Below are 27,747 nucleotides of genomic sequence, written 5' to 3' on the forward strand. Positions count from 1 at the left end.
TTGGGATTTGAGATGGACCTCAACCTTGTTACCTAGCTCATCCAGGAGCTAGACATCGGCTAAATTGCCATGGATATGGGCATACGTGTGCAGGGGGCCCATAGGGCTGAATCCTGTGGTGGTCGACGGGCAATATGACTTTAACAGCTCCGTGATTCGTCTCGGGTTGAAACTCCGAGTGGAGCGGATATTCTCCCAGGATTGACGCTGTTTACACTAGACCTCTAGTGTTGCGATGGGATGTTTCAGCTCAGGAGCTCATGCCAGCTTGTTAAGTATAGCCAGCAGCGCGATGTGGGAGAAGAGAAGCTCATATCAAAAGTTGTGCAAAGACTATCTCGGCCACACCACACCGGATCAGCAGCATTCCATGACCGGGTAGAAAGATGAAATTTAGCACTGGAGGAAAGAAGACCGTAGAATTTTATATCGAAATAGAAAGAGTTCAGCCTCGAGCTGACCATGACTAATCGGTGTTTCCCCGCAAGGTACCAACAACTCAAGACTTCCAACGTCAACATACTCTCGACCATGGCTCATCCAGGAGTGCAGGTCATCGACGGCCGTAAAACATTCATCCCGCTAGGTAAGTCCTTGACCCTAGCTCCAGAACCATCTCTCATAATCCAGAAAACAACCCCGATACCATCACGCATCTATGTAGAAACCTGGGCATATCTACTGCCCTGACATTTCACGATGTCCTCTCTACAGCTCCCGACATGCTATCTCATATCCCTCGGCCCGTGAGTGCCCTCATCCTGCTCGCCGACACACCCATCTACATAGCTACCCGCTCCGCCGTGGAACCCACCATCCCTCTCTATACAGGGAGCGGGCCGGACGAGCCAATCTTATGGATGAAACAGACGATTGGACATGCATGTGGCCTGATGGCGGTGCTACATGTGGTTTTGAATCTTGATTCTGGTAAACATGTGACTGGATCAGAGCTACATGCGCTAGTGAAGAAGGCAGTTGAGCTTGAACCAACGGAGAGGGCTGAGTTGCTATATCAATCCAAGTTCTTGGAGGAGGCGCATATGGATGCTGCGTCGCAGGGATGTTCGATTGTGCCATCGCCACGGGATGACTGTGGGTTTCATTTCGTGGCATTTGTGCAGAAGGATAGGAAGGTGTGGGAGCTGAATGGAGGTATGAATGGGCCGTTGTTGAGAGGGGAGTTGGAGGGTGATCTGCTCTCGGAAAAGGGTTTGGAAATGACGGTCAATGGCTTTTTACAGGCTGCTGAAAACGTGGATCATAGGGGTATCAGTATTGTTGCTGTGTCAGGATGAGCTCGGAGGATCAAGGAATGGAGCTCTATTGGCAGGATCTTTTGTGTACATATCAAATCATGACATAAAGTTTTTCATGCAGCAATCTCTTGAGCTGACACGCGTAGGTCAAAGTCTCAATTCTTCGGCCAAATTGATGGCTCCGACGCGGAAGCCAGGAACAGTGTTTTCCCTGCTTAATGATAGCGTGTTGGATTGGTGATTCTTGGTGACAATGTAAGGGAAGGTAATGGAAAGTGTAGTCAAGAATTGACTTGGAATATATTCGGGGTATAACGCGGTGCAAAAATCCGAAGTTTAAGTAATGGGAAATCCAAGAGGAAATCCGGGAACATGATCGTCCGGACGGAGAAAACACAAGTCTATATGCAAAAATCTCTAAGTGTTTCTCTTTTTCTTTCATCCAACGTATTGCCGTAATCCTTCATAGACAGAGAAAATAAAGGCGGAACTGGGCGCCGAGCGCGCGCAGGTGATCCCGCACCCGCGGTACATGCCCTTTAGCCCTTGCTGTCGCCACAACGCCTTGGTCACGCTCCAGAAGGTCTGTCGCTGGGCGCTGACGGGGAGTCGGGAGATATCCTCTGTCTGCATTCGAGACTTAATTGTGTCGGCAGGGTAGAAGAGGAAGTTGTAGCTGATGCCAGCCGTTGCGCCAGCGATCATTTGTTGGTAGACGGGGAGTGAGTCAGAGGCTGGTCGCGCCTGTGACTTGTTGTAATTGCGCAAAAGCGATGATACACCTTCGTATCCACCGAACCACGCCGCGCTGCCACCTGTCTCACGAATAAGTGTGCCCGTCTGGCCGCGCCAGAATCCCCTCAATCCTTCCTGGCGGAAAATGGTCGCGACCAGTGCCATGGGGCCAGACGGTTTAGCGGCCGACTCGGCAGGAACCTGCATCTTGCATTTCACCAACTCGATCGGAGTGAGTGCCAACGAGGTAATTGATCCCGAGAGCGCACCGCTCGCCACGAGGGCCGGGAACGGTAGGTGCTCTGCATTAGGATACACCGTGGCGCGCAGGGTATCCTGGATGAGTCGATAACTGAAGAAAAGACAGCTAGTCTCCACGGCGGCCCCGGTCATCGGGGCGCTGATCCCTCGGTAGAGTCCCCGGAAGCCATCGGTAGCGAACGATTGGCGGAAACAGTCCAGCGGGCCGGAGTATCGAAGAGGGAGATGTTCGGGTTGTGACTGTAATCGGACCTTGACGGTGTCGAAGGGGTATTCAATAAGTTTGCCTGCCATTCCTGCCGCCTGGGAATTCGTCAGTGTCTGTTCTCTCCTGCAGCCAAAGACTCCTTACCGATCCAAAGACGATGTCCTTCATGGCCTCCAGGCCCTGGTTGGGCGGGAGCGATGGCAGCTCCATCGGCCGCTCAGTAATGATCGCATGCTCCGTCGCCATCAAGTAATTTTAAGAGAAGAAAAGAGGGTTATCGGCAGGACATGGTAAGACGGGGGTGTAAAGAGGGATTAAAAGCGAAGTCGAGGGTAGTGGGGGGAGGGGCGGTGTGAGGGATTTGATGGGCCTACGAGGCTTGCCAAGCCACCAGCACAGGAAGCGAACAAGGAAAGAGAAGGAAGTTGGAGGGAAAAGAGAAGAAAAGCCCGTTGGAGAAAGTGAAAACGAGTGAAAGGTGGAGTCGAAGTGGCATTTTCTGTCTAGCGCCTCGTGCCAAGCCATTTTATCAGATCGAGATAATCAAGAAAAACTCGGATCCTCGAGACCTCTGCCGCTTCACGCTTCTTCCACTCGACACTCTCCCACGTACTTCTACCAAGTGCCATTGTTTCAAGAGGTCCCTAACCATGTCCACCGCAACAGAGACCCCGACCGTGCCCCCAACGGGCATGCGGAAAAACGGTCAGTGAAAAAAAATAATTAATGCCCAGTCCCCACTTCCCTGCTGTTCCTCATCTCGGCTGACCCGATCGGACTTATAGGCAAAAACTGGCATGGCACCAAGAAGGCATTCCGTCCTAATGCCGGTTTGACTTCATACGCTAAGCGTCAAGAGGCGCGCAAGCACCAGGACGCCGTCAAGGAGTTGGAGCGTGAGATGAAGGAGGAGCGTGAGGCCGAACGTCAGGTATGTGAACCTTATTGCTTCCCGTGCTGTCTCACCTCGGTCGTTTTGACTGTCTACATTCTGGTGGTCTCCATAATACTGCACTATCGCCGACCTCACCTTCCAAGAACGGTATCACTGACCGAGAATATCTGCCCAGGCCCGTATCCAACGCATCAAGGACCGCCGCGAGGCCAAGGAGGAGAAGCTCCGGTATGAGAAGATGGCAGAGAAGATGCACCACAAGAGGGTTGAGCGTCTCAAGCGCAGAGAGAAGCGCAACAAGCTGCTCAACTCGTGAGCGGCCAGGTTGTCGAGGTCCTTTTTTCCATATCGCCATACCCTACTTTGCATGTGTATATACATCGGCTCGGGACTTTTGGCGACAGACTCATGGCATGGGCTGATTACAGGCGTTCTGAGGGTTCTAGGTCACTATAATAGCGAGTCAAACGAACTTTTTTTCTCTGTTACATCTTGCTATACTTTATGTTTGATAGTAGAATTGAGTAGAACACATTAGTCGTAATTGCTACGCAGATTACAGTCGGAATTAGCCAATATTCATAAACATCAACATGAAGTGCAGTACGCTGCCTATCGTAGTTGACACGGTCAGACCAGAAACGGCTCGTTTCCAATTATCAACTTACAAAGAGAGATACACCAACACAATAGTGCGCTTATTGATCTTATAATTATCGATTTACCACGGCTTCCACTGCATGTGCTGATGACACCTGCAAATCGCATACAGCCATCGCCGGCGGAAACAAATCCAGTCTAGTCAGATTATTCCAGCAAAGCCGTCTAAAGCCCCCCTGAATCTTGAATCTTCGGAAGTAGAGCTTTGGGGGTATTGCACTCAACGGCAGCTGAGCTGGGTCCTGCTGATAATTGTACTTTGTATACTGCACAGGCAGGGATGACACCGCTCGTTCTGTAGATGCTACTAGTGGGTAACCTCTGATATCAACTGGATTATTGAAGATAACATTTTCTTGGGGATATGCCTGCTCGTACAATTGATGAATAGAACCCAGGTGCACTAGCCGACAAACCTGATCTTAAAGCTGTGTCTATGCGTTGTCTCCTAATTCCTAGTATTCATCTTCCAAGCGAGCGACTGTCTCGGGATCTTTGCCTATCTTGATGATCTGCTCGCGAGTGACAACATGTTTCAAGACCTTTCCATACTAGCCCAAGCTGCGTATTTGCTCACACTAGGCTCACGAGCAATCGAGATCTCTGGTGAAGCAAAAGCGTCCAGTTCAGCGTCGTTGTATATCTTGGGATTTCAATGTCATTTAGGGTTGTCGCTACAACATAAGACATCCTCGCCGGCTTCGAAAAGTAGTTGGATTAGGATATGGAGACTTACACTACCATGATACTGGCCTGAGAATGGCATTCTTCGCGTCTCCTGAGATCATAGTACTGAGGGTTAGAGAGATAGTAACGCTCAAAACAATCACATTCACAATTTGTCAAGCATATCCAGACCCTTAAGTGGGCGACATCTTACTATGGCACATATACCTTCTATTCACTCCACCAGCTCCACCAGTCTAGGAGAGACCAAAATCAAGAATAATCATTTTGCAGCACTATTCTATTCAGCATGATTGGAGGATGAGGGTGCATGGTCAGTAAGTTACCTAAGGGGTTAAAGAAAACTATAAAACGAGGCCAACGAGAGGATGGATTGAGGACATGATGAGAGGATGATAGGATAAATAGACACTACTATCTCCTCTTCAACCCTCTTAACTGTAGATGTCATGTAGTATGCGAAGAAGCCCTGCGGTGCTGGAGGTGGAAGATCTTATTTAAGCTGTGCCGCTGATCCTTGGCGTCATCGGTCAAGTTGACCACTCCACAACTCCGACAAGCTTCCCCAAGCTTTTCTTTCACGATGAGTCGCCATGGAACCTCCATACAAGAGCCCATCCTTTGCAAGCTCTCGAGCAACATCAGCCACATTCCCTCTCTCTAAGAGCTCTACCCGAAGCCAAGCGCAACCCAATGACCGACAATCCACCCCAGAGGAACTTTCCGCAGTCAACACACACGAAAGCAAAACCGACAGACAGTCCCGTCGCCCTAACCGCTATGGCTCAGAAGACCGTGGGGTCTCTCCAAAGGGCGAGGCATCACATACTTCGTCCTCCTCGAGACGAACTCGCCCATCCCAATCACCTCGGCAACTCGTAGAGCCCGCGGGATACGATGGCTCGAGGTCCCACCGCCATAAACATAGCAAATCGCGGGAACTACGGTTTCCTCGTCCGATGAGCCATTTGGCTTCATCAGCAAGTGCGAGAGGGCTATTGCCTACGTGGTCTGGTGGGAGGGATAAGGACCGTGATGGGGATGATGGGTTGTTGAGGCCGATTACAAGGGAGACCACGAGGTCTAGATGGGGGTCGGATTCGACAGGTCTGGATGGGAGTCGCAAAGGGAGTTTATTCGATCCGCCTGAGCAGGAGCGCTTGGGGCCGATACGACGGCAGGAGATTCAGTCGCCGGAGGATTTGGAGAGGGTCAAAAAGCGGAGAAAGCAGGGTGAAGAGTATGCAATATTTCTCTCTGCTGTGGGTGCTGTTTCAATGCATGATATATTAATTGTTACGCAGGTATCTACGATCTGCGCTGGCTTCTATTGGAACGTTGGCCACGGATGTTACGCGTCGGCTGGACTACACCTATTACAATCTACTTGAGAAAATCACAGCACTCAACTCGACCATCTCGTCTTTCCAGGAACTATCCGACTCCGCCTCGACGCTTCTCAACAATTTCGAACGTGAAACTGCCGGGTTGGACCAAGATATCCGAAAACAGATCAGCGACCTCAAAGGGTTTGAACTGCAGATTGGAAAGGCAGATGCGCTAAACCAGCGCATGAAAGCAGGCAGACAGCGAGTGGAAGAACTAGGCAAGAGACTTGAGACCGTACGACATGAAATAGATAGCTGGGAACAGCGCGAAACCGAGTGGCAAACACGCACCAGTCGTCGTTTGCGCATCTTCTGGGGCATTGCCACTAGTGCACTGCTGGTGCTTGTGCTCGCCCTCGTCCTCCAGACCTGGCCACCATTCCAGTCCCCCCACGCTGAATTGTCACGCCTGACAGCGTTGAACCAATCCTCTGTGCCACCCCAGTCCGATGCATGGGATTCAATCCTTGAACTAGATGGGAAAGGAAATGGGTCTGCTGCAGGGGCCTTGCCGTACCCGCCCAGCCTTGCCGATCGCCGCGAGAGCCTGGCAAAGGCTAGCCCTACTTCGACGGAGGACCGGTCGGGACCCGATGCTGTGCCTACAGAGCATGATCCACTGAGGGTGTTGGATGAATTATGAAAATGCCTGTCCTCTTGTCTCCCCGAGACAGACTTTTCTGTGAAACAGGAATCGGGGGCTTTGCAGTCCTTTTGCATGGGATTGAGTCTTGCATTTGTACTTTTAATTTATTTCTGTCATGATACCCAGTCTGCAATGGATTCGTTGTCGTAATTACGGCATGGCCGCTTCGCTCTTCTTCTTCTTCTTGTCCTCGATGAACTCGATGTTGGCCTCGGGAATCTTATTTCCGTGCACCTCGAGTAGCCAGTCGGAAAGGTCGTCACTGACATCTCCTTGGACGGTAATCTCCTCAATGCCTGCTGGCGACCGGGTCACCGAGGACCCAGTGGCAAACTTCTTGCCCAAATCCTTTGCAATCTTCTTGTTCTCCAGGCCAAACACCTCCAGACCGATGACCACCGTGACGTACTTGCGCTTGTTCCGTTCCACGCGCTTAATCAGGACCTTGGAGGCAGCCTTGCGCTCACTATCTCGTGCCTCGTTTGCCGCAGCTTTGGCTTCCTTCTTGGCGGCATCCTTGGCGGCACGCTCTTGCGCTGAGACAGACAGGGTAGAGAGGTTGGCGTTCAAAGCATCTAGTGGAGAGTCAGTTATCAGGTATGCCGCCTCATCTCGCGATTGACTAGCTGCATATCAGGAAGTACACAGCCCCTGGGAGCTCCATACCTTCGGAGTATAGCTTATCCCACAAGCCCGACTCGTTATCCTTGAGCCATTCTTCACACTTCTTGGCTGTACCCCCAAATTCACAGTACTATCCCCCGCGGGTTAGCACAGAAGCACAGAAGGATGTAGGTGGTCCCGGGTAGTAAGCTTTTTGCGGGCAGAAGCTATGACACGCACTAAAGCTGGGGGGGGGGTGATAAGGGGGGAGCGGGGAACGGGCTGGACCTTGACATCCAAGGAGAGGGACAAAACACGATCGTACCTCTGGGGGCAATGTGCAAACTATCGGAATAGATTCCGTCAGCGCTATTCTCCTCCAAGGTGGGTTCTGCGCCACGGGGGGTCCTCACCTCCACAGTAGACCACCTGTCTTGCGGGTTCTGATCCTGATTCCTCCATGATTTGAGAATGATCGTAGTCTAGACTTCTCAGCTGTTCAGAATCAACACATCGCGGGGCGGAGGGGCAGTTCTGCCAGCTAGGCCGCTTTGGGGAGTCACGTGGATCGATAATGGATCGGAGCGAGTTGATAGTGTAATGATCATCCTTCATCCTACATCCTACGCCGAGAACATATGACACCATTTCACCATTTCACCATTTTGATTTACATGGGTTCAAGTACAGTGGCAAATAACAGAATCCCTTTGTCACGACATCCTATCTCTCTGACAGCTCATCCTGCGATCCACTGGGCCCCAGGCCCAGTGGGAGTGAGAATGCAGGCGCTGAACCGTTAGACTGCATGTCGTGATATGATAGCGTCTATTGGTGCCCGGTTGAGGATCCGCAGGGCTGATAAGATAGCTCGGAGTAGTGTGGGCAGTAGTAGCCAGGCGCCAGGGGAAGAGGGGATATAGACTACGTCAGCTAGCTGTGTTGGTGATATACCCCTTGTGAAGTCGAGCAAGCCAAGTCTGATATCCTCGATATGAGCCAATAATGCATCGTCGTGGTGACAGACGTTAGGGGCCCGTGGGGGAGAGGAACTGGGGTCCGCAGTAGTGGGAGATAAATGTCTCCGAGGAACACGAAGTACAGTTTCAAGTTCCAGAGGGCCTGAACCCGATTGACGGTGACATGCGGCGAGGGCCAGTTCCCACTGGTCGATTGACATTAACAATGGGCGTCTGTTGAGGGTTTAGTTTGAGGCCAATCATGCATCCAAAGGTCCAATGCAAGCGCACAGACAAAGGCAATTCCTGTCCGACTCGTAAAAGAGCTTTTCTCTCTGTGTTGCCCTCCTATCTCTCTCTCGGCCGTCTGTGTGGTTCCGACAATGCATGCGCCACCACACTAACTTCCTATACTTGTAAACCTTGGAATAGACATGCAACCTTCCAATCAGCCCAATCCAGAATGATCTCGATCCAGCCTATCGTCCGGTCGACACACCTCCGTATTTCGCCTGGATAGCTCGGCTTTGATCCCCATCGGCCCGTCGATCGTGTTTCCGAGGTATGGTTGACCAACCGGATTCCCAGAGACAACTGCCATTATGCGTCATGACAGCATTCTAGATAAGGTAGCAGAGAAGAGAGAATAGAACACAGAAAACACAACCCGTGAACCACAAACCACAAACCACAAGCCACAGAACAGGGAATAGAGTGTCGAGGAAGGCAAAGAAAAGGTGCTCAGGCCTGCAGACTCTCGGTCCCTCAGATGTGTAGATCCACTCCCAGCCGTTATAGTTGACGACTTGCAGATGTGGAGAATTTGGTTGCACTAGATTTTCGTCCGGTCTAGCCTCATAATAATAGACAAAACATCCATGTAAGAGATCGAGTGGCGAGAATATCCCCCCTATATCAAGTTGTATGTTCGTTGCCTTTTCTCTCTCACCTGTGGCACTTTTCTCCGCTTCTCCACGTTCTGCCCCCATTCCCCGTTTCCTTGGTTCTCCCCTTCTGTCTTCTCTATCTTTCTCTCTTCTATTTCTCCCTTCTCTTTCTCTCTTCTCTTTCCTGTGGATCATCCCACCTGATCCCCAAGTCCCTATGATCTTCCTGGCTTGGTCTTGATCTACCCGCCTGACCCCCTTTGTCCTCATTACATCATACGGCCATGACTGCGCTGCTAGTCCCCCGCGAAAACCCTTCGCGTTTTTCCCCGGATCCTCGCCAATGTCCCACCGTGCAACGCTATTTCCTGGGAGATCAACTTGATAGCAAGTTACCCATGCAAGATGCTTATCGGGCTAGGGATAACTCCCTCCCGTCCACTTTATCCGCGCCTCCCTCTCCAACTTTCGTGCCCGTTTCTCAGCCACGCGCCTACCCCAACCTAAATAATTTGCCTTTGGAAGATGAACTTGTCCTTCCCTCTTACGACGAGCCTATGCGCAATGCTCTAGAGCCCGAAGATGAGAGTGACGCCTCAACGGAATCACACCCAGCCTGGGCGGCAGCCCCTGTTGTGGATGACACTTCTATCGAGGATGAGCCCTCGAGACATGTGGACTACCTGTCGCATGACTGGAAGGAAGAAGATATCTGGTCCTCGTGGCGCTATGTGACCAGCCGGAGGAATGACTACAGTAATGGAGTACGACTGGAGAATGCCTCGTGGAGGACATGGGCCAAATCCAAGCACAATCTAAAGACCGTCTCGCCGGAGAGCCTTAACTGGTAAGTGCCCACTCATCCCTTTCGTCTGATATCTCATGTTGACTCTCCAAACAGGCTAAAAGATTGTGATGTCACCTGGCTCTATGGCCCGTTGAAAAGTTCTGGCGAGCGTGCGACCCATTCTCCTCCTCCCAGTCGCCTGGACACCCCGAGCTCTTATTTAGATCGGAAACCGATCTTGAAAAAAAAGACCGCTTCGGAGGCCATCCTCCAGCGGTCCCTCTCCCAACATACGTTACTCCAGCATGCCGGAGCCATTCTAAAGGCCCAAGAAGCTGAGAATGGCTGGGCTCGTCCTCCCTTCCCGAGGTCCAATACGGATCTGGACCAGTTACATCACCGGACCGGCAGCTCAACTTTCTCCCTAGGCGGCACTCTCACGACGTCGTCATCCTCCGGGATGGCATCTCCGATTGAACGCCGCCATATTCACTTTAACAATGAAGTTGTGCAATGCATTGCGGTCGAAGCCAAGGGTTTCGACGAGTGGCCAGCGACCTTTGCCGATGAATCATCGGATGATGGCGTGGTCATGATGAGGCAGATCTCAAACAGGTCGCCCAGCACTCGCAGCACCCCTCGCAACAGTTTCAGCGAGAGTAAGACCATCGCTCCCCTACCTTCTACCACCCTCAAGTACCGGGGTGACCCTCCAGAGCCTCGTCCCCAAACGATACTAGGTTGTTGGTCCACCCCGGATGCTTCCACATTATCACCCTCCCCCTCTGTAGAAACCCTGCGGCCAGAACCTTCGGCGAACTTCCTTTTAGATGATGATGAAGATCCCAGTTTGGACTTTACGGGTAATTACCCTGATCGCGATCGCCCTTGGTTTGTCGAGGACGATGCTACTTCAGACCGTCCATTGCGGTTGACTGCCTCGGGCATGTTCATGCCTGAAGGTGAAAATGAAACGCCCAGCTCCAGCATCTTGGATCGAGTCGTGGACACAGTGAACACGGCACGAGACATTGCCCATGTGATCTGGAACGTGGGCTGGCGACGATGAACCAGCCCGTACATAATGAAAGGGAAAAAAGGAGGCACGAAGGTGTCCAAGCTGTATAGGTTCCCCGTGTACGGAATATAACGAAGTAATGTCATAATAAAACAGCCTGAGAATTTAATCTATATCATCTACACCCTATACTTTCTACAGAGTACTCTGCAATATAAACTATTCATCTAATAACGATTAACGTTAATAGGGCGTTCATGAAGTAGATCGTTCAATTGCCCCACAGCCCCTGATCTTTCTCCCGAATTTCATCTCCGCGTTTCTTCCCCCTACCCACGGCAAAAGTTGATCTTTAACTTTTGGCATGGAGAACGTCAATGTCACTGAATTGGTCGAGCGCCTGGGCAGCGACGAAGATGCCGTGCGCAAGATGGCCGTCTTCAAGCTCCAGGGCAACATTGGAGACCCATCCTTTGCGGACCTCTTCATTGCAGAGGGAGGTTTGGTCCGGTTACGCTATTTGACTCTCCATGCTACTGGAAATACTCTGGCTTACAGTTTGACGAGCTTCGCCAGACTGCTCGACGTGGATAAAGGGTGGGAATGTGTTGATCAGGAGTTGGTGGAACGGGTGAGCTCTCTTTGGGCACTGCAATGTCTTGCCTTGGGGTCTAGTCTCTTCTATCAGATGCTAATATGAGTCTCTTACAGATTGTCGAGCTGATTGTCACCCATCCCCTGGTCAATATTCTTCGAGGCGCCATGTCGATTCTCGTCTCCGTCGTCTCCCATCCCTACATCGGGAACCGTGCATCCCAGGTAGACCATTTTGGTTTCCGTGCCTTAAAACCCGCCATTGCCATATACCCGCAGTTCCTGGAAATGCTAGTGAGCCGACTTTCCTCCGCCGACCACGCTCTGTGCGCCAATGCGCTGCAATTGATCAACTCCCTCATGCGTGACTCGATCGCACACGACTCCGAAACAGAGTGGCCGAAGTTTATTCAGAAGCTGCAGGATTTGGGTGTGATCAGGGCTGTTTATGTACTCATGCAGGACTCTGCTCTTCAAGACCTGGCGCATCCGTTACTCGAATTCCAGTCGTTGACCAAAGTGCTGCTGCGGAAATGGCGAGACATTCCAGTCAATCAGGAGAAGCCCGAGCATCGCCGCGCACTGAAGGGGGTTCACCTGGCCAGCAACCCGCAGAAGCACCCCGACGAGGCTACTGAGAATGGCGACGACACACGACGCTCAAAACGACACCATCCGGAGAAGTGGAGGCGGCTTGGATTCGAGACGGAAAGCCCAGCTGTGGAGTTCCATGAGGTTGGTTTCCTAGGCATGATGGATCTGGCGGACTATGTGCGCAGCCATCAGGATGAATTTCAGAAAATGCTCTTGGAGCATTCTACAAAGCCGGCACGGCAACGGTGCCCGATCGCACGCGCATCTCTGGCTGTAACATCAATTTTATACGAGCATTTTGAGGTGGACAAGTCAGAGGTGGATGATACCAAGACATATCTCATTTCAGAATCCCGCTCGGGCTTTGATAGACTGTTTCAGCCATTGCTATTACACTGGACCCGGCTACATGTCGCTGGATTACAGGCCTTTTTCCGCTTGTGGAAGGCAACTGCCGCCGAAGTTGAGGATTTGGACAAACTCATCGAGCTCGTGCGCATCCTCATCGAATCCGTGGTGGGCGGAGCGTCTCGGGCCAAGGATGTACAGGACGTGGAAGAGGAGCTGGCCGATTTCGAATATAATCGTCTGCGCGGGCTACAGATGGAACTTCTCGAACTTACGTACGAGGATGCATGGGGTCAGCACTTGCGCCAGGTGCGCGAGGAACTCCACCACGAGGCCCTTCAGTTCGTCAAGGAGCAACGGATCCGGTGTCTGCTTCGAGGTGCCTGGTTCGCTATGGACTCTGGCTCCAAATCTGATGGAGCAGTGCAGAAGTCGACTGGGTCACATCAATTCGCTCAACTCTCTCACAACCGACGCTACTTACACTTCGGGGCATTTAAATCCATAGGCGACGGGGCTCCGGAGCTGGATACTTTGCCAGAGAAAAGTAAGAGCTGCCTATCCACAATAGTGATGTGTTTGATACTAACATCCCGGACAGTTGATCTCTCAATCGTGTCATCTGTTGTCTCCAACATCTCCACGGCACCAGACCATGCTTCTTCAGCCACAGTGAAGTCTGCACCCCGTCAACCTGCAACCAAGATCACTATTCACGGTTATGCTCCATCTACTTCTAGCGGCCAAGGCAAGGGGCCTGGCCACACCCGCTCGGCCAGCAGGACAACCCAAAAAGAGGTAGTCCTGCTCACGCTGCGGCCTTCATCACACAGCATTGCATCCGAGTGGCTGGATGGTCTATTGATGCTCCTCAACCAGCAACCCATTACGGCAGAGACCACCAAGCTGATTGATCTGGTCAGCAACTACGGGTTGAAAATCCGTCTACTTAACGTTCGCTTTGATGATGCGACCTTCGCAGGCGAGGCCCCTCAGGTACCTGCTCGAGATGGCTTGGATGAAGATTATTATTATGATGTATTTGGCGGCGCATAGCCTGAGCGGACTTTTTATATTTGGGGGATTTGGTTTCTGGGGGATCTGGTCAATATACCCATCATGGCTGGATGTGCACATTATTGTAAATCTGCAAATAATATATCAACTACAACTCTACTAAATCAATATGGGTATACTACAGTATATAAATAAGTACTAAATACTAAGTTACACTATAAACACTAGATGGATACATATTTATGTTGGGCTCCACGCTTGGCGTCATAAGCTTATCGCGTATTTCAACTTCTCCAGACCAACTCCCGGGTCATGGACAGTCGTCCCTCGAAAAGACGCCGATCCGACAAGGATGGAACTTCTGTATCAAGGTCTCGCTCTAGAAAATCCACAGTTGATATCAGTGAATCAACCTCTGAACCCGTCGCCCTGTCCTCTCGTCCAAAACCCGCCGAATCGTACATATCAACCCGTGTCCCTTCGTGCTCACCCTCTCCAATTAAGAAAACCAAGTCATCACCGAAGCCAGATTCAAAGTCCAAGTCCTTGCATACCTTTTTCCAACCAGCGACAGAAGGACAACGGTGGGCCCCCCCGCCCGAGAAGAAACAAGCCCTCCCAACGGTCACAGAAACAGTGGATGTCGATTTAATCGAAGACGACTATGATTCCTACGATGAGATATTTACGCAGCATTTGGCCAAAGAGCGGACGGGTCTGACGACTTGCGTGAGCTCCAAGACGCGTCCTCCTGCGCCTAAACCACCACCCAAACCGCGAAGAAAGACACAAGCGAAACGATTTATTCTACCTCCGGATGAAACGAATGGGGCAACAAAGAAACAGGCAAAGTCCCAGCCGGCTGGGGTACCTGACCGGCGACCATGGGCTCAACGATTCGCCCCAGCCAATCTAGGCGAGTTGGCTGTTCATAAGAAAAAGGTCTCCGATGTGCAACATTGGTTGGAAGACGCCTTTTCAGGGAGACGGCCTGAGGTGAGTGTCAAGCAATTGAGCATGGTTATATGCTTGTGGTTACGAACTGGTTCTAACATGAGCAGAGGTTACTCGTCCTGCGCGGTCCGGCAGGCAGTGGGAAAACCACCACTATAAATCTTCTTTCCGAATCACTTGGTTATGATATTATCGAATGGAAGAATCCCCCGGTTTTGGATTTTGGATCCCGGGACTATCAATCTGTGAGCGCTCACTTTGACGAATTTCTTGGACGTGGTGATAAGTTTGGAGGACTTGACCTCGACCGTACCGACAATTTCGATGCCCAGCAAGAGAGCTCTCGGGATCATCGAATTCTGCTTATTGAAGAGTTTCCAACGGTACTTACTCGGGGTTCCTCTCACATCACGGCTTTTCGAGCGTCTCTTCAGCGCTATTTGGCTGCCGCGGCGACTGATCATGCACTTGGCAAGGCTGGGTTGGCCCATCCGCCTATTGTTATCATTGTATCGGAAACGTTGCTGGGGTCTGCATCCTCAATCTCGGACAGCCTGACAGTTCATCGATTACTTGGGCCAGTCATCTATAATCACCCCGGGACGACTATTCTCGATTTTAATGCCATTGCGCCTACATTCATGCAAAAAGCTTTGCGATCTATTCTCGAAAGAGAATCGCACGATTCCAAACGTGTTCAACTTCCCGGCCCAAGGGTCGTCGACAAAATCTCCGAAATCGGAGATATTCGCAGTGCAATATCATCACTTGAATTCCTTTGTTTGAAGAGAGACGGCGCCGGTAAATGGGGTGGCAATGCGGCCAAAACGAAAAAGGCCAAAGCCGAAGTCGCTTTGACGGCGATGGAGCAAGAGTCTCTCAAGATGATTACGCAGAGAGAGGCCAGTTTGGGTATGTTCCATGCCGTTGGAAAGATAGTATACAACAAACGGATGGATCCCAGTCTCGTCGAGGATAATGGCGAGATCCTTCCGTCGCCGCCAGACTACTTGCGTCGGTACCACCGAGCCAAGGCCTCGCAGGTCTTGGTGAATGATCTGGTCGACGAAACCGGAACAGATATTCCAACCTTCATCAGCGCCCTTCATGAGAACTACCCACCGTCTTGTGATGGGGACGATTTTACAGATTATTTTAACGACTGCATCGAGGCACTATCCGACAGTGATATCCTGAGCGCCGAGCGCCGACTAGGAGGCGCGCGTGCAGGAGTCGGGACCGGAGCTACTGCGCTCAGTAGCGGTGTCGATGTACTACGACAGGAGGAAATGAGCTTCCAGGTTGCGGCGCGTGGCCTTCTTTTTGCGCTTCCATGCCCAGTGAAGAGGAAAGTCGGGTCCGGGGGGATCCGAAGCCGCGCGGGTGATGCCCACAAGATGTTTTACCCAGCATCTCTGCGTCTCTGGAGAGAGACTGAAGAAATCGACGGACTGATTGATTCTTGGACAAATCGATTACTCGACCCCTTCAGCCAGTCTTTGACGGATTCAAGCTCTGATCTGACGGGCGTCAAATCCTGGAAAACCCTCCAGATAGGAAAGTCGGTGGCAATCAGTTCAAGTGGTAAAGAAAAGCTCCCGAGTGTGATCACAATGATGCCTCGCCATGATCTTCTGCTGCATCAATTGCCCTACATGGCCATCATCCGGCGCCATGACCCGGACAGTTGGCAATTGGACAAGATCACCAGCATCCGGGCCAATGATAGCCTTCGCGAAGATCTCATGGATGATGTAGAGGAACCTTCTCGACAATGGCGGTTGAAGCAGCCCAGTAGCAATGCTTTTGGACCTCGGCTTCCCCAGGAAGAAGAGAAGTTGTTCCTCAGTGACGATGACATTGTGGATTAGGAGCTTGTGTATACTTCAATCTCAAATTTCAAGACATGTCTATGTAGATATTTGAGCATGTAGTGTGTAGTGTGTAGTTGTATGTGTAGCCATTAAAGTGCCGGGCGGTGCGCGCCGATGTTACTCCCAAGATCCACCGTCTTGTTGTCAACTTCCTCCTGTACATATAGCACATTCAGTCCAGGTACAACCCCTCGTTTTATTTCAAATATATCGTGCTGACAGTCAAACAGATAGAATGCTCAATGACAATGAGTCTCCTTTGAGACGAGGGCACAATGACTCCTACCTGATAACTCGATCCCGTGCTGGCTCTGTCAACACACCGAATACCACCATTGTCTCGCCAAGCGCGTCTCAGTCTCGGAAGCCCGAAGGCAAGTCGGATTATGGCCAATTGAAGAGAGATGTGCCCGGCCTAGCGGCTGCGGCTGCCCATGCGGCAGTCCCCAGTTGGACAACCATGATCTTAATGATCTCTCTCATCTTTGGTGGCTGTTGTGCAAATGTGAGTCTCTCCGGCTTTTGGTTTGGTCAAGGCTGATGGGTGGCTAGGTCTTTGCGCTGGAGGCAATTATCAAGTAAGTCAACGAGTCAACGAGTGAAGCCACTTGAGGCGTGCCAGCACTATACTGATGTTTGTCTTACAGAGAACAACCTACTGCCGGTGAGCAACGAGTTCTTCAGGGTTACAAAACGCTTCGTGCCATCTGACTCGATTCCCTCCGCACAGGTCCTTTGATCACCTTCGCCCAGTTCGTGATTTGCGCACTATTTACCCTTCCAAGCTTCCTTTCCTTCTCCGCCGGACCACAATCACTATTCCTTGTTCCTCGCGCGATCCCCTTGAAGTCGTGGGTGGCATATACAGCCTATTTTGTGACGGTAAACCTCTTGAACAACTGGGCATTCGCATACAAGATCTCTGTGCCGCTGCATATCATCCTGCGGTCTGCTGGCCCTGTAGCTTCCATGGTGACTGGTTATATCTACAATGGAAAACGCTATTCCCGAGGTCAGATCGCTTCGGTGGCCATGCTGAGCGTGGGCGTGGCAGCCGCAGCATTGGCCGATGCCCAGGCCAAAGGGATGTCAATCACAGTCGAGTCGCCTGATACCGACGTCGACATGATGACTACTGCGACAGGGTTCACCATCCTCGCTCTGGCAATGATTTTGTCCGCCTTCCAGGGAATCTACGCGGACCGCCTATATACCACTTACGGCAGAGACCATTGGAAGGAGGCTCTCTTCTACTCGCACACGCTCTCGCTACCTATATTCTTTACAAGCTACGCACAGCTGTTGTCTCAGTGGAGGGTGGTAGCTTCGTCACCATCTTTGCTGTCTCATCTCAACCGTGATATCTTGTTAGATCCGTCTGTCTCGAGGTTAACGAAGAGTACTGCATTCTCGGTGCTGGATCAAATCCAACACCACCCGTCCGTCCAGTCTATACTTACACAACTTCCCGTGCAAGTGGCATATTTGATTATGAATGCCCTGACGCAATACCTGTGTATTCGTGGTGTTCACCTTTTGTCCGCCAAGTCGTCATCATTGACAGTCACCATCTTTTTGAATATTCGCAAGCTGGTGTCGCTGCTCTTGTCAATCTATCTATTTGGAAACCATCTTGCTGGTGGTGTCTTGGCTGGAGCAGCTCTGGTGTTTGTTGGTGGTGGTCTGTATGGCTTCGAGGGTGCTCGTCTACGGAGTACGGCCAAGAAGAATCAATGATACACGGAGCTCTATATATGTATCAACCTTCAGGACCTAAACAAGAATATATATCTATGGCATCTTGTATCGCATACAAGGAAATTGCAATTTCCGCACGATCTTCACAAATTGGCTCACAGCTACGGGATATTAGACATTCTGATCATAACGGTTGGTCGAACCTCGAAAAAAGGTGAAGATATATCGATATCATGTGCAGGTCGCAATAATTGTACATAAATTGAGTTAAGAGCAACACAAATCTTCCACGCCATACGGCGGGTAACGCATCAAGCATGGCGCATAATAAGGATCTCCCGCGGGTTCCTCGAGCTTAGAGCAATAAAAAAAGAATCCATCTATAACACCTCACCCACGATCTTTGCGGCTTCTTTGTATGTCTCCAAGAGCCGCTCACACTTCTCTCGCTCGGCCTTAATACCATCGTCTTCATAAAGCAGCTCGCTGAAAAGATCCTCTTTATAAAGTTCGCTCACAAGTCTATTCTGCACCACATCCTTGCAGTGGTTCACCAGGAGATGCATGACAGCCTTGGGAACCTGGTCGGCAATGCTCTCGCGCACGATATTGAAGTAGGATGAAATGAGCCGACGGATAAGCTCAGTTTCGAGCATCTCGCGGTCGGTAAGTGCAGGCTCAGTATTCTCATTGGGCTGCAAAGAGAGATAAAATGTAAGTGAAGGGCACATGGAAAAAATTAACAGAGCTTATATTAACACTCACGAAAGCAGACACATCGCCACCATACTCGGGTGGTGCTGTGTAATCCTCGGTGGGCATAACGGAGGACCGTATTTCAGCACGGCGGATACTCTGGCTGATACTGGGTTCACTGGCATGGATTGCTTGCCGGTTGGAGTTCATTCCAGACGGCGGGGCCATGGCCGTGTTGTGAGTACCCTCCTTGCCGAAGAAATAGTTCAGGAAGGAATCGCGGGCAGTATTCGAGCCACCAAATGCAGCATGATTCGAATGAGCTCCATTCAGAGTTGCAGCGATGCCATGCTCGCCGTTGCGGCCGACGTGAGGGGACATGCTCCGTGAGCCCTTTGTGGACTGACTTCGGATGGGGAGGTTTTGTTTGGAATCGGCATGCTCCTCTTCATCGGGGTTGGCCGTGCCGTTGGCAGCCCCCAATTCCTTTTGGCGTCGTTTGTCGCGCTTCCTTTTTTCCTCCGCCATCAAGGCTTTACGTTCTTCATCCTGTTTGTTCTGCATGATTGAAGACATAGCAGCCGCAGCACCGAGGAAGTTCGGGTGATTGGTGTTGATGTAGGCCCTTTGGATTGAGATCAAAGATTCCACGTAGTTCGAGCAAGGTCCCAGACGCTCACGGAGCAGGTCAGACACGACCTCGATCAACTTTCCCTGAAGGCGAGGGAATCGTAGAAGTTCCTGGTTACCACAAGTGTGGCAAATCTTGATGAGCTCCTCATAGACCAGCTCAACACAGCGCTGACTGGGAGATTCAAGAAGTTTGATTTGGGGCTTGACCAGCAGATCAAAGGCCAATTCTGGGACAAACAAGCTGGGACGAGGGCCAGTCGAGTTGCGGATGGCGGTTCTGATATCGGAAACAGTCAAGTTATGGGTAGGATCAATGGTTTCTAAGGAGTTTCCAAAGACTGAGTTGAAAATGTAGTAGATCCTTGCTCCACCACAAAGCTCCTTGGTGGAAATCTCCGAGGAAGTTCCGTCGATGGAGGAAATGAATGAGGCAGCGAATCTAGTCATCTGCTGGAGAATCAGTGACCCACGGTGCTCCTCGCCGCTGAATTGCTTGTTTCCATAGCTGGCCAACTCCTGCTGTGTCTGGCCCATCAAAGTGTTGAGGCGAGCCTTGATGTCTGGCAACCGGTCCCGGATATGCGACATCAGGGTTGTGTTCAAAGTCTTGGCCAAGAAGTGTGTTCCGCACCGGTTAGCCATGTTGCGATATGCTGGGTGATGCCGGAAGAACTCTGATTCTGCCCGCAAGGCGTCGGAAAGTGGTTTACCAGACTGGATATCCTGCTGGGATCGATTCACCACACCAATAAAGCCAAGCTTCAAGGGATAGACACGCCCGGACAGGATGTCCATCGCGTTAGTTCCATGATCCATGAGATCCAGCTTTGACAGCACACCAATCGTCCTTCGGCCCATTGCATCTACCTGGCGAGCAAGTTTCAGCGCTTCGGAATTAACCAGGTCGACATTGGCTGGTGAGACCGCAAGAATTATACTGTTGGGCTTGGCGATGTACTCCAGAATCAAGGTTCGCGTCTGTTTTTCGATATCGGAGGGTTGGTCACCAATTGGTACCTTGGTCAATCCGGGCAGATCGACCAGGGTCAGGTTGAGCACATGAGGAGAGAAGATCTTGAGGTTGATTGGTTGTCTGTTGATGCCCTTGTTGCTTCCTGCAATTCTCGCCGTTTCGGCCTCGATCTCTTGCTTCACTTGCGCAAAGTCATCAAACTTGCGTCCGGGAAGATGGTGGAACTCGGCCCATTCGTGTTGGCCGGCAACACTTGCAGCCGTGTGCGGGATGTGAATCTCATCCTGTTCTGGCTTATCGTCGCGCTCACTGGGCACGTTGATAAGCTGCAGAATCAGAGGGCGACGGGTGACAATGCCGCTGCCTCTTGGTAGAAAGTCCCGTCCGACAATGTTCTCGAGGACCGAGGATTTTCCAGAGGATTGGGAGCCAACAACAACCTAGTAAGGAGGTCCGGATTAGCCTAACCGGCATCTACGATGAGATTCGTCCCCAAGACTGCAAGGGCTCTGCCCAAAAGAACTCACAATTTGGGGCAAGTCGAGGGAATCATTTCCAATGGTGTTGAAGACCAGATCCTGGAGCTTGTTCACCGTCACAAGTAGATCCTCGCCCAGCGATGCCATGATGTTTGGGGGTGAACCGAAGCGGGCTCCTGAAATGAAGATGGCACACACACACGGGTTTCCGGGGAAGGATACGGGGGTTAAGACACAAGGAAGGGAAGAGACGCGCAAAGCCGAGTCGCGTGCAGAGTCACCGGATCCCTATGCACTACTTGGTTACGCTGTTTATGGGCACTTTTCTGTGCACGTGATGCTGACCTAATGGCTTAGGTCAGCCTCATGACGTCGATGATCGCAATCTTATCACACAGCTAACTATACGCAGTCCTGTACGGAGTATGCACCTGCTGGGATTTCTTATTTACTTTCTAGGTTAGGCGTAATTGCTATTGAACTATATACAAAGTGGAAAGGCTGAGTGTCTAAAGACTTGTATATTTGTATCTTCAATGCGAAACTTGATTTGGAATCTGCTACGAAGCTATCTATACTAGACAGATCAAGGATACACAGAGTCTCAAGTCGACGAATGGAGGTTCCAAGGGTTGCTCTTGCTCAAGATATGAAAATGAAATCCCGAAGCCAATCACTGGTCCAACTCGACATAGTTGGCTGGGAAGAGTCCTCGTGCACCATTGTATTCACCGAGCCACCAGTCATCATCGGGGAATTCCTGAGGCCTGGTTAGCATTGTATAGAGCCGAACCGAGAAAATCTGTTTAACTTACCACATTGGTGATTTTCACGCCTTCGGGAAAGCCAATCTCATTGTCTTCAGCGGCTTCGTAGTCGAACAAAGCGGTAGCAGTAGGCCCCTTGGAGCTCACATCAGCCGCTGGCGCAGGGGCAGCGGCGGGTGTGGGAGGAGCAGGGACGGCAGCAGCATGCTCCGGCTCCGGCACGTACTCATGAGCAGCAGGCGCATGAGTTTCATGCTTGTCGTCCTCCACAATCTCCACATAATTGCCCGGGAAGAGACCACGCTCGCCCTGAGCATTGACACCCACCCACCAGTCTTCGTCCACCATTTCAATGTCGGTTACAAACTCGCCCTCACGCAACTCAATCTCATTGTCTTCGGCCTTTTCATAGTCAAATTGGACTTGGGCGCGCAGTCCGCCCTGAGGTTGCTCTGGTGCAGTGGCTTCGGCCGCAGCACGGCCAAGATCGTGCGTATCTTCCTCTAGGTCCCGTTCGTCTGGAACAGCCTCTTGAAGGCTCTGAACGGGAAGAGCTTGGGGTGGAGAGTGCTGCTCCTCGTGGGCGTCGGCAACACCTTGACCCACCGGCATAGCAATCCGGATGGGGGAGCTCTCGCGGACTGGTGGGGTGGGAGGAGTTGGGGAGCGAGGCTGCTGCGGGGGCGTGGGGAGAACTTGCTGAGCGTCATGCTCGGGCTCAGGCTCGGGTCCAGACGGTAGGCCAGGTACAGGAACGGGGCGACTGGCCTGCGGGACCGGAGGAGCGGGTGGTGCGGGAGTATCATGGGCAAATTGACCGCGGATATCACTGATGCTAGGCTGGGATTCCTCCGCTTGATCAATGGCCCTTGCGTCAACGGGTGGCTCGGGGAGTTGGGATTTCTCGTGGGTGGTTTGAACAGGGGCCCATGACTTGCCAGCGTAGGAGCTTTTCCACTCGTTTTGACCACTGGCCTGATTCTGAATCGGAGTAGGCTCAGCGCTCCGAGATGGCGGAGTCTCTCCGCGCTCCTTGGCCTTACGTTCGGCCCAGATCTGAGCAGGCGTCTTTCCTCCTTCGTCGGCAAATGTTCGGCTTGCAACACCAATTGGGGCGCTCGCGCTCGGCTTAGTATCAAGGCCAGTCGGGAGGGGCGGCTTAGTTCCAGGGAAGGAAGGACCACTGCCAAACTTATTGGCAACCTTGGGCTTGGGTAGGTTTGTCAACCGTTCTGAAGCGTTGGATGGGGCAGGTCGCTCGGGCAGCGTTGTGGGGGGCTCATTGACAGCGGGGCTCGATGAAACACTGTCACCGGTTGTTGGCTTCTGTGCCTTGGATCGGATAGCAGCAATGTCCACTTTGCCAACCGGCTCATAAGACCCCTTAACAGGTGCCGGGCGCTCATCTTTGAGCTGGCCAGATTCGGCAGCCTGTCTCCGAATGGCAGCAATATCAACTTTGCCTATTGGCTGGTATCCACCCTTGACAACGCCAGCGTCGTCTGAGGTCGTGGCAGGAGCTTGGCGAGTCGCTGTGGGGTTTGCCTTGAGCTCTTGCAGGTTCACTCTGGTTGGCTGATAGGCTGACTGAACCTTTTCCAATTGAGTCCGGGTCACTGGAGGGGCATCTGCACCCCATCCATCATCGTCCACCGGTGCTCTTCTTGAGGCCGGCTGTGGGCGAGCGGGGTTGGGGGCGATTCCTCCAGATCTCGTCGGTGTGAAAGCAGGCTTGCTGGCCACAGGAGGTCGGGGGCCGGGGGTGGGGATAGAAGACTCCCCTGCGGAATACTTAGAGCCGGAGGAGTCTGCCACCCGCTGGACAATTCCCTCGGGGGTTAAGTCCCCATCTGCCCGGGCAGTAACCTGAACATGATATCCCTACCAACCAAATTAGTTTCGCATGAAGTACGTCATGGAAAAGTGACTCCTCACATGAAGGAACTTGGAAACCGCAGCCAGGTGGCTAGTGAAATAGCCCTTGGTTCGTTCAGGAACACCTTCTCCACACCATGCAACCAAGACGTTCTTGGGGAGACCTGTGTTTGGGTCTGTCACTTTCACATACGCGAACTGTACCCTTCCTTCCGAGAATTCCTCGATGAGATCGGCCAATTCACCCTCTGCCAGTATTAGATGTCAATGGGAGTAGCATACGATTGATGGGTTGCGAGATCACTGACCTCCGGAGCTCTGAACCTTGAGCACACTCTCCTTGCCTGCGTCCTGTTGAAAGGCACTGACCAGTGGAGTAGAAACCGAAAAGACAGCCCATTGGCCGTAGGTTGGCGAACCTGCTGTAGACGGAGGAGGTGCATTCACCACCGTCTGGTAGCTCTTGGATATCGAGGGACCGTTGGACGAGAGGTTGAGAGAAGCCATGACTGGGGGGAGAGACAAGATTGTGGACCACGTGGGAGAAGATCCTTCACTCGGTGTCAGTGAAGTGAAGAAGGAGAGGATAGGAGAGAGAGGAGAGGTGAGTTGACGTAGGTGGGGCCCATAACACTGACCGGATATTTGCGGGGAGAAGATAGAGTAGAGTAGAGGATAAATAGTCAAGGAGAGAGTAAAGAGAAGAGAATAAAGAGTCAGGAGTAGAGAGTAACTAATAGTTGTATGAGACAAATAGTAAAAAGAAGATTAATGTGGTCGCCTAAGTGGTGTATACGGTTTAGCCTGTCGATAACTAGCTACTACACATTAACTTATTGTAGATTTATAATATTATATCCTATATCCTATATTATATCTTATATCCTATACTATACTGTGCTATACTGTACTATACTGTACTATTTACTATACTATAATATGTACCTAGGTAATATCACCTGTCACATAGTCAATTTCTCGGATTTACTCACCGAAAGGTGGGGAGGGGAGCTCCCTAGAAAACTTTTGGATCTTTTGACCGTTGCGTTGCATCTTGGCCATATATGTCTCTGTGCCCAACTGATACAGTCATGGGATCTTCTGATTCCAGTCGGAATGTCAACGTGTCCGCCACTTCCTCAAATAATGTATCGGCTGCTTCGTCCCCAGGTCTTAAAGGCCCTGTGGATTCTCCGCTAGATCAGCCTACTGAGGAAATACTGCCTAGAGATCGTCAGCAAAAGACTGCTACCTACGACTATGCCTATGAGAAGTCCATGAGCCACGCCGAGGCTAAACTCTTCTACCAGCATCACCAGCTAGCCTCGCGCGGTGACAACCCCTTGCCCCCGAGCCCGGTCACTACAGCCCGGTCAAGGGCCGATTCGCATCCCCAGGAACCACCAATCCACCAGCTGGACTCGATGCAGAACCAGATCTCCCAGGAGGGTTCAATGGTCCTTGATTCGGATCCAACAACACTACACCTGCAGTCCCCTGGTGACCATGATTCCTCGGCGCACTACCTTGAGGACCAGGATATCGCCAATCATTCCGCCCGAAACCAGGCCGCGCATTTGGGTGCTGCTCATGGCCAGGACGCATACCTTTCAGCAGCGGAGAGTCTGCATAGCGCCAACGTGGGAATTGGGGCACCGCAGGTGCCCAGCGGGTTTGCGCCAGGCAATGATGCCGTGACTTCGGAGCTGAATGCCATTTATCGCAAGATCAAGAAGCTTCTTGATCGTCGGGCCCAATACATGGAGCTTTCGTTGCAGGGTCCCGGGATGGACCCGAGGGATCAACCAGACTGGGAGATCTACCCGCCACCCCCAGAGCCAGCATGGGATGATGGTAAAGAATATCAACCCGGTAATGTAGGTAGACCTTCCGATGTCCCGGGCAAGAAGAGGAAAATGGGTCAGGACATTGGAGAGGATTTCGACATGGAGGAAGTACTGCCTCTTCCCGAGGAATCATCGTGGACGTATAGACTGGATGGGAACAGCGTGTACCAGGTCTTTGAATCTGAAACCGCCGCTGTCGAGCAGAAGCCTATCGTCCAAATACCCTCGTTGCGCGATTTCTATATGGATCTCGATGCCATTGTGGACGTGTCGACAGATGGGCCTGCTAAGAGCTTTGCCTTTAAGCGGCTTTCATACTTGGAAGGCAAATTCCATCTTTACACGCTGCTCAACGAATACCAGGAGATCGCGGACAGCAAGAAGGTCCCTCACAGGGACTTTTACAACGTGCGTAAGGTGGATACTCACGTCCATCATTCTGCTTGCATGAATCAGAAGCATCTTCTTCGTTTCATCAAGAGCAAGATGAGAAAGTCTCCAGACGAAGTTGTTCTCTTCCGAGATGGAAAGCATCTGACCTTGAGGGAGGTTTTTGAAAGTATCAACTTAACTGCTTACGACCTCAGCATTGATACATTGGACATGCATGTCAGTATCTCTTCCTGTTCTACTGCTTGTCTGTTTCGTTTGCATTACTATCACTCTCACCCGCCTGGTGATCCTCGCTGACTGACCTTGTAGGCACACACTGACTCTTTCCATCGATTCGACAAATTCAATCTGAAATATAATCCGGTGGGCGAATCGCGTCTACGTGAAATATTCCTCAAGACCGACAACTACATCAAGGGCCGCTATCTGGCAGAAATTACCAAGGAGGTGATCTCAGATTTGGAATCTAGCAAATATCAGATGGTGGAATGGCGGATCTCAATCTACGGTCGATCCATTCAGGAATGGGACAAGCTTGCAGCCTGGGTGGTGGACAACAAGTTGTTCTCACCCAATGTCCGTTGGCTTATCCAAGTGCCTCGTCTGTATGACGTGTACAAGTCTAGTGGCATGATGGAGAACTATGAGCAGGTGATCACCAACGTCTTCCAGCCCTTGTTTGAAGTGACCAAGGACCCCTCGAGTCATCCAAAGCTTCATATCTTCCTCCAGCGCGTGGTAGGATTTGACAGTGTAGATGACGAAAGCAAGGCCGAGCGCCGGCTCTACAGGAAGTATCCTATTCCTCGAGAATGGAATACCAAGCAGAATCCGCCCTACACTTATTGGCTTTATTTCATGTTCGCCAACATCGCCTCCCTCAACAATTGGCGCAAGCGTCGTGGATTCAACACCTTTGTCCTTCGACCGCATTGCGGTGAGGCAGGCGACCCAGACCATTTGGCTGTCGGCTTCCTCTGCTGCCATAGTATCAGTCACGGTATTTTGCTCCGCAAAGTACCCCTTCTGCAATATCTCTACTATCTGGATCAAATTGGTATTGCCATGTCGCCGCTCAGTAACAACGCGCTGTTCCTCACATACGACAAGAATCCATGCGCTAGCTTCTTCAAACGAGGACTCAATGTGTCATTGTCCACCGATGATCCTTTGCAGTTTGCCTTCACGAAGGAACCCTTGATTGAGGAATATTCGGTCGCAGCACAGATCTACAAATTTAGCGCAGTTGACATGTGCGAACTCGCTAAACATTCAGTTCTCCAAAGTGGATTTGAGCTTTCACTGAGGGCAAGATGGCTTGGTTCAAACTGCTCATTGCCAGGAGTTGCTGGTAATAACGTTGCAAAGAGTAATGTTCCAGACATTCGTGAGGCGTTCCGACATGAGACTCTGCTTGGAGAATTGTCTTTGTGAGTGTTGCCTAAAGATGCTAGGGGCATCTAGGATTGGTGCTAACTGTCATCTCTTCAGGATTGAAAGTCACTCCGAAAGCACTGTATCCCTGGAACAGAAGGGTTTGGCTCTAGGCTTTATTCCAAATCAGCCCATGAACAAACCAGGAGGTACCATGTCTGCGAACAACGGTATGTTCTGTGATGTTCATGATATCAAGAAATAGTCAAGCTAACGGTGACTGCTTATCTAGCTCCTGCACCCAAGCCACGTTCCGAATCCCGTTCTAGTGTGGCTGGCACAGATATTTCACAGAGTGAGCTTCCAATTCAAATGGCAACCTCCCCTTCATCAACCCATTTGGCTCGATCTCCTAGCAGCGTTGCTCTTGGGAGTGTTGGTGGAGCAGATGGTTTACCTGAGCAGAAGATTTTCCCAGGCATCGTTCACGAGAGGGCTCGCAAAGGAAACATGCACCAATAGTTAGATTTTTTCGACCTTATTCTCGGACTACATAGAGTCGTTTTGGGTTCTCTGTAGGACCAATAGTGTCCAAGAGAAGAAAGAGTATTTTCAAAACTGCCAGGACCCCAGCTGAA

General features: G+C 51.3%; 10 protein-coding genes across 10 annotated transcripts; 6 read left to right on the top strand and 4 right to left on the bottom strand.

Annotated features, from left to right (window-relative positions):
- Positions 1-531: 531 nt before the first annotated feature.
- PENARI_c024G01601 (ubiquitin carboxyl-terminal hydrolase) lies at positions 532-1,298 on the top strand (the record flags this gene model as incomplete). The annotated part of the gene is made up of 2 exons (XM_022635643.1): positions 532-586; positions 715-1,298. The coding sequence occupies 2 exons, from the start codon at positions 532-534 to the stop codon at positions 1,296-1,298; spliced, it is 639 nt and encodes a 212-aa protein (XP_022484442.1).
- Positions 1,299-1,697: 399 nt separating this feature from the next.
- On the bottom strand, positions 1,698-2,709 carry amcA (putative mitochondrial ornithine carrier protein AmcA/Ort1; the record flags this gene model as incomplete). The annotated part of the gene is made up of 2 exons (XM_022635680.1): positions 1,698-2,558; positions 2,608-2,709. 2 exons carry the CDS (start codon positions 2,707-2,709, stop codon positions 1,698-1,700), a joined length of 963 nt encoding a protein of 320 aa, XP_022484430.1.
- Positions 2,710-3,113: 404 nt separating this feature from the next.
- PENARI_c024G08802 (CGR1 family protein) lies at positions 3,114-3,674 on the top strand (the record flags this gene model as incomplete). The annotated part of the gene is made up of 3 exons (XM_022635712.1): positions 3,114-3,168; positions 3,249-3,394; positions 3,534-3,674. 3 exons carry the CDS (start codon positions 3,114-3,116, stop codon positions 3,672-3,674), a joined length of 342 nt encoding a protein of 113 aa, XP_022484488.1.
- Positions 3,675-5,298: 1,624 nt separating this feature from the next.
- On the top strand, positions 5,299-6,736 carry PENARI_c024G04212 (uncharacterized protein; the record flags this gene model as incomplete). Its single annotated transcript, XM_022635672.1, has 2 exons — positions 5,299-5,945; positions 6,010-6,736. 2 exons carry the CDS (start codon positions 5,299-5,301, stop codon positions 6,734-6,736), a joined length of 1,374 nt encoding a protein of 457 aa, XP_022484438.1.
- A 153-nt stretch (positions 6,737-6,889) lies between these two features.
- On the bottom strand, positions 6,890-8,902 carry tma22 (putative RNA binding protein Tma22; the record flags this gene model as incomplete). Its single annotated transcript, XM_022635707.1, has 4 exons — positions 6,890-7,314; positions 7,406-7,493; positions 7,583-7,687; positions 8,801-8,902. 4 exons carry the CDS (start codon positions 8,900-8,902, stop codon positions 6,890-6,892), a joined length of 720 nt encoding a protein of 239 aa, XP_022484466.1.
- Positions 8,903-9,472: 570 nt separating this feature from the next.
- Positions 9,473-11,044, top strand: PENARI_c024G06568 (protein phosphatase regulator REG1; the record flags this gene model as incomplete). Its single annotated transcript, XM_022635693.1, has 2 exons — positions 9,473-10,035; positions 10,090-11,044. The coding sequence occupies 2 exons, from the start codon at positions 9,473-9,475 to the stop codon at positions 11,042-11,044; spliced, it is 1,518 nt and encodes a 505-aa protein (XP_022484395.1).
- A 313-nt stretch (positions 11,045-11,357) lies between these two features.
- PENARI_c024G04742 (uncharacterized protein) lies at positions 11,358-18,111 on the top strand (the record flags this gene model as incomplete). The annotated part of the gene is made up of 10 exons (XM_022635677.1): positions 11,358-11,624; positions 11,705-13,076; positions 13,131-13,525; positions 13,844-14,542; positions 14,608-16,362; positions 16,470-16,531; positions 16,609-16,879; positions 16,927-16,952; positions 17,022-17,038; positions 17,105-18,111. 10 exons carry the CDS (start codon positions 11,358-11,360, stop codon positions 18,109-18,111), a joined length of 5,871 nt encoding a protein of 1,956 aa, XP_022484478.1.
- Positions 18,112-18,452: 341 nt separating this feature from the next.
- On the bottom strand, positions 18,453-21,000 carry PENARI_c024G05770 (dynamin-related GTPase DNM1; the record flags this gene model as incomplete). The annotated part of the gene is made up of 3 exons (XM_022635687.1): positions 18,453-18,767; positions 18,838-20,814; positions 20,902-21,000. 3 exons carry the CDS (start codon positions 20,998-21,000, stop codon positions 18,453-18,455), a joined length of 2,391 nt encoding a protein of 796 aa, XP_022484407.1.
- Positions 21,001-21,526: 526 nt separating this feature from the next.
- PENARI_c024G11380 (putative actin binding protein) lies at positions 21,527-24,002 on the bottom strand (the record flags this gene model as incomplete). Its single annotated transcript, XM_022635744.1, has 4 exons — positions 21,527-21,613; positions 21,669-23,501; positions 23,556-23,743; positions 23,804-24,002. The coding sequence occupies 4 exons, from the start codon at positions 24,000-24,002 to the stop codon at positions 21,527-21,529; spliced, it is 2,307 nt and encodes a 768-aa protein (XP_022484425.1).
- A 557-nt stretch (positions 24,003-24,559) lies between these two features.
- Positions 24,560-27,631, top strand: PENARI_c024G11157 (uncharacterized protein; the record flags this gene model as incomplete). The annotated part of the gene is made up of 4 exons (XM_022635742.1): positions 24,560-25,951; positions 26,045-27,165; positions 27,227-27,339; positions 27,402-27,631. 4 exons carry the CDS (start codon positions 24,560-24,562, stop codon positions 27,629-27,631), a joined length of 2,856 nt encoding a protein of 951 aa, XP_022484480.1.
- Between the last annotated feature and the right edge of the window lie 116 nt (positions 27,632-27,747).

The sequence above is a fragment of the Penicillium arizonense genome, assembly GCF_001773325.1.
Source record: "Penicillium arizonense strain CBS 141311 chromosome Unknown PENARI_contig024, whole genome shotgun sequence".
Classification (NCBI taxonomy): Eukaryota; Fungi; Ascomycota; class Eurotiomycetes; order Eurotiales; family Aspergillaceae; genus Penicillium; species Penicillium arizonense.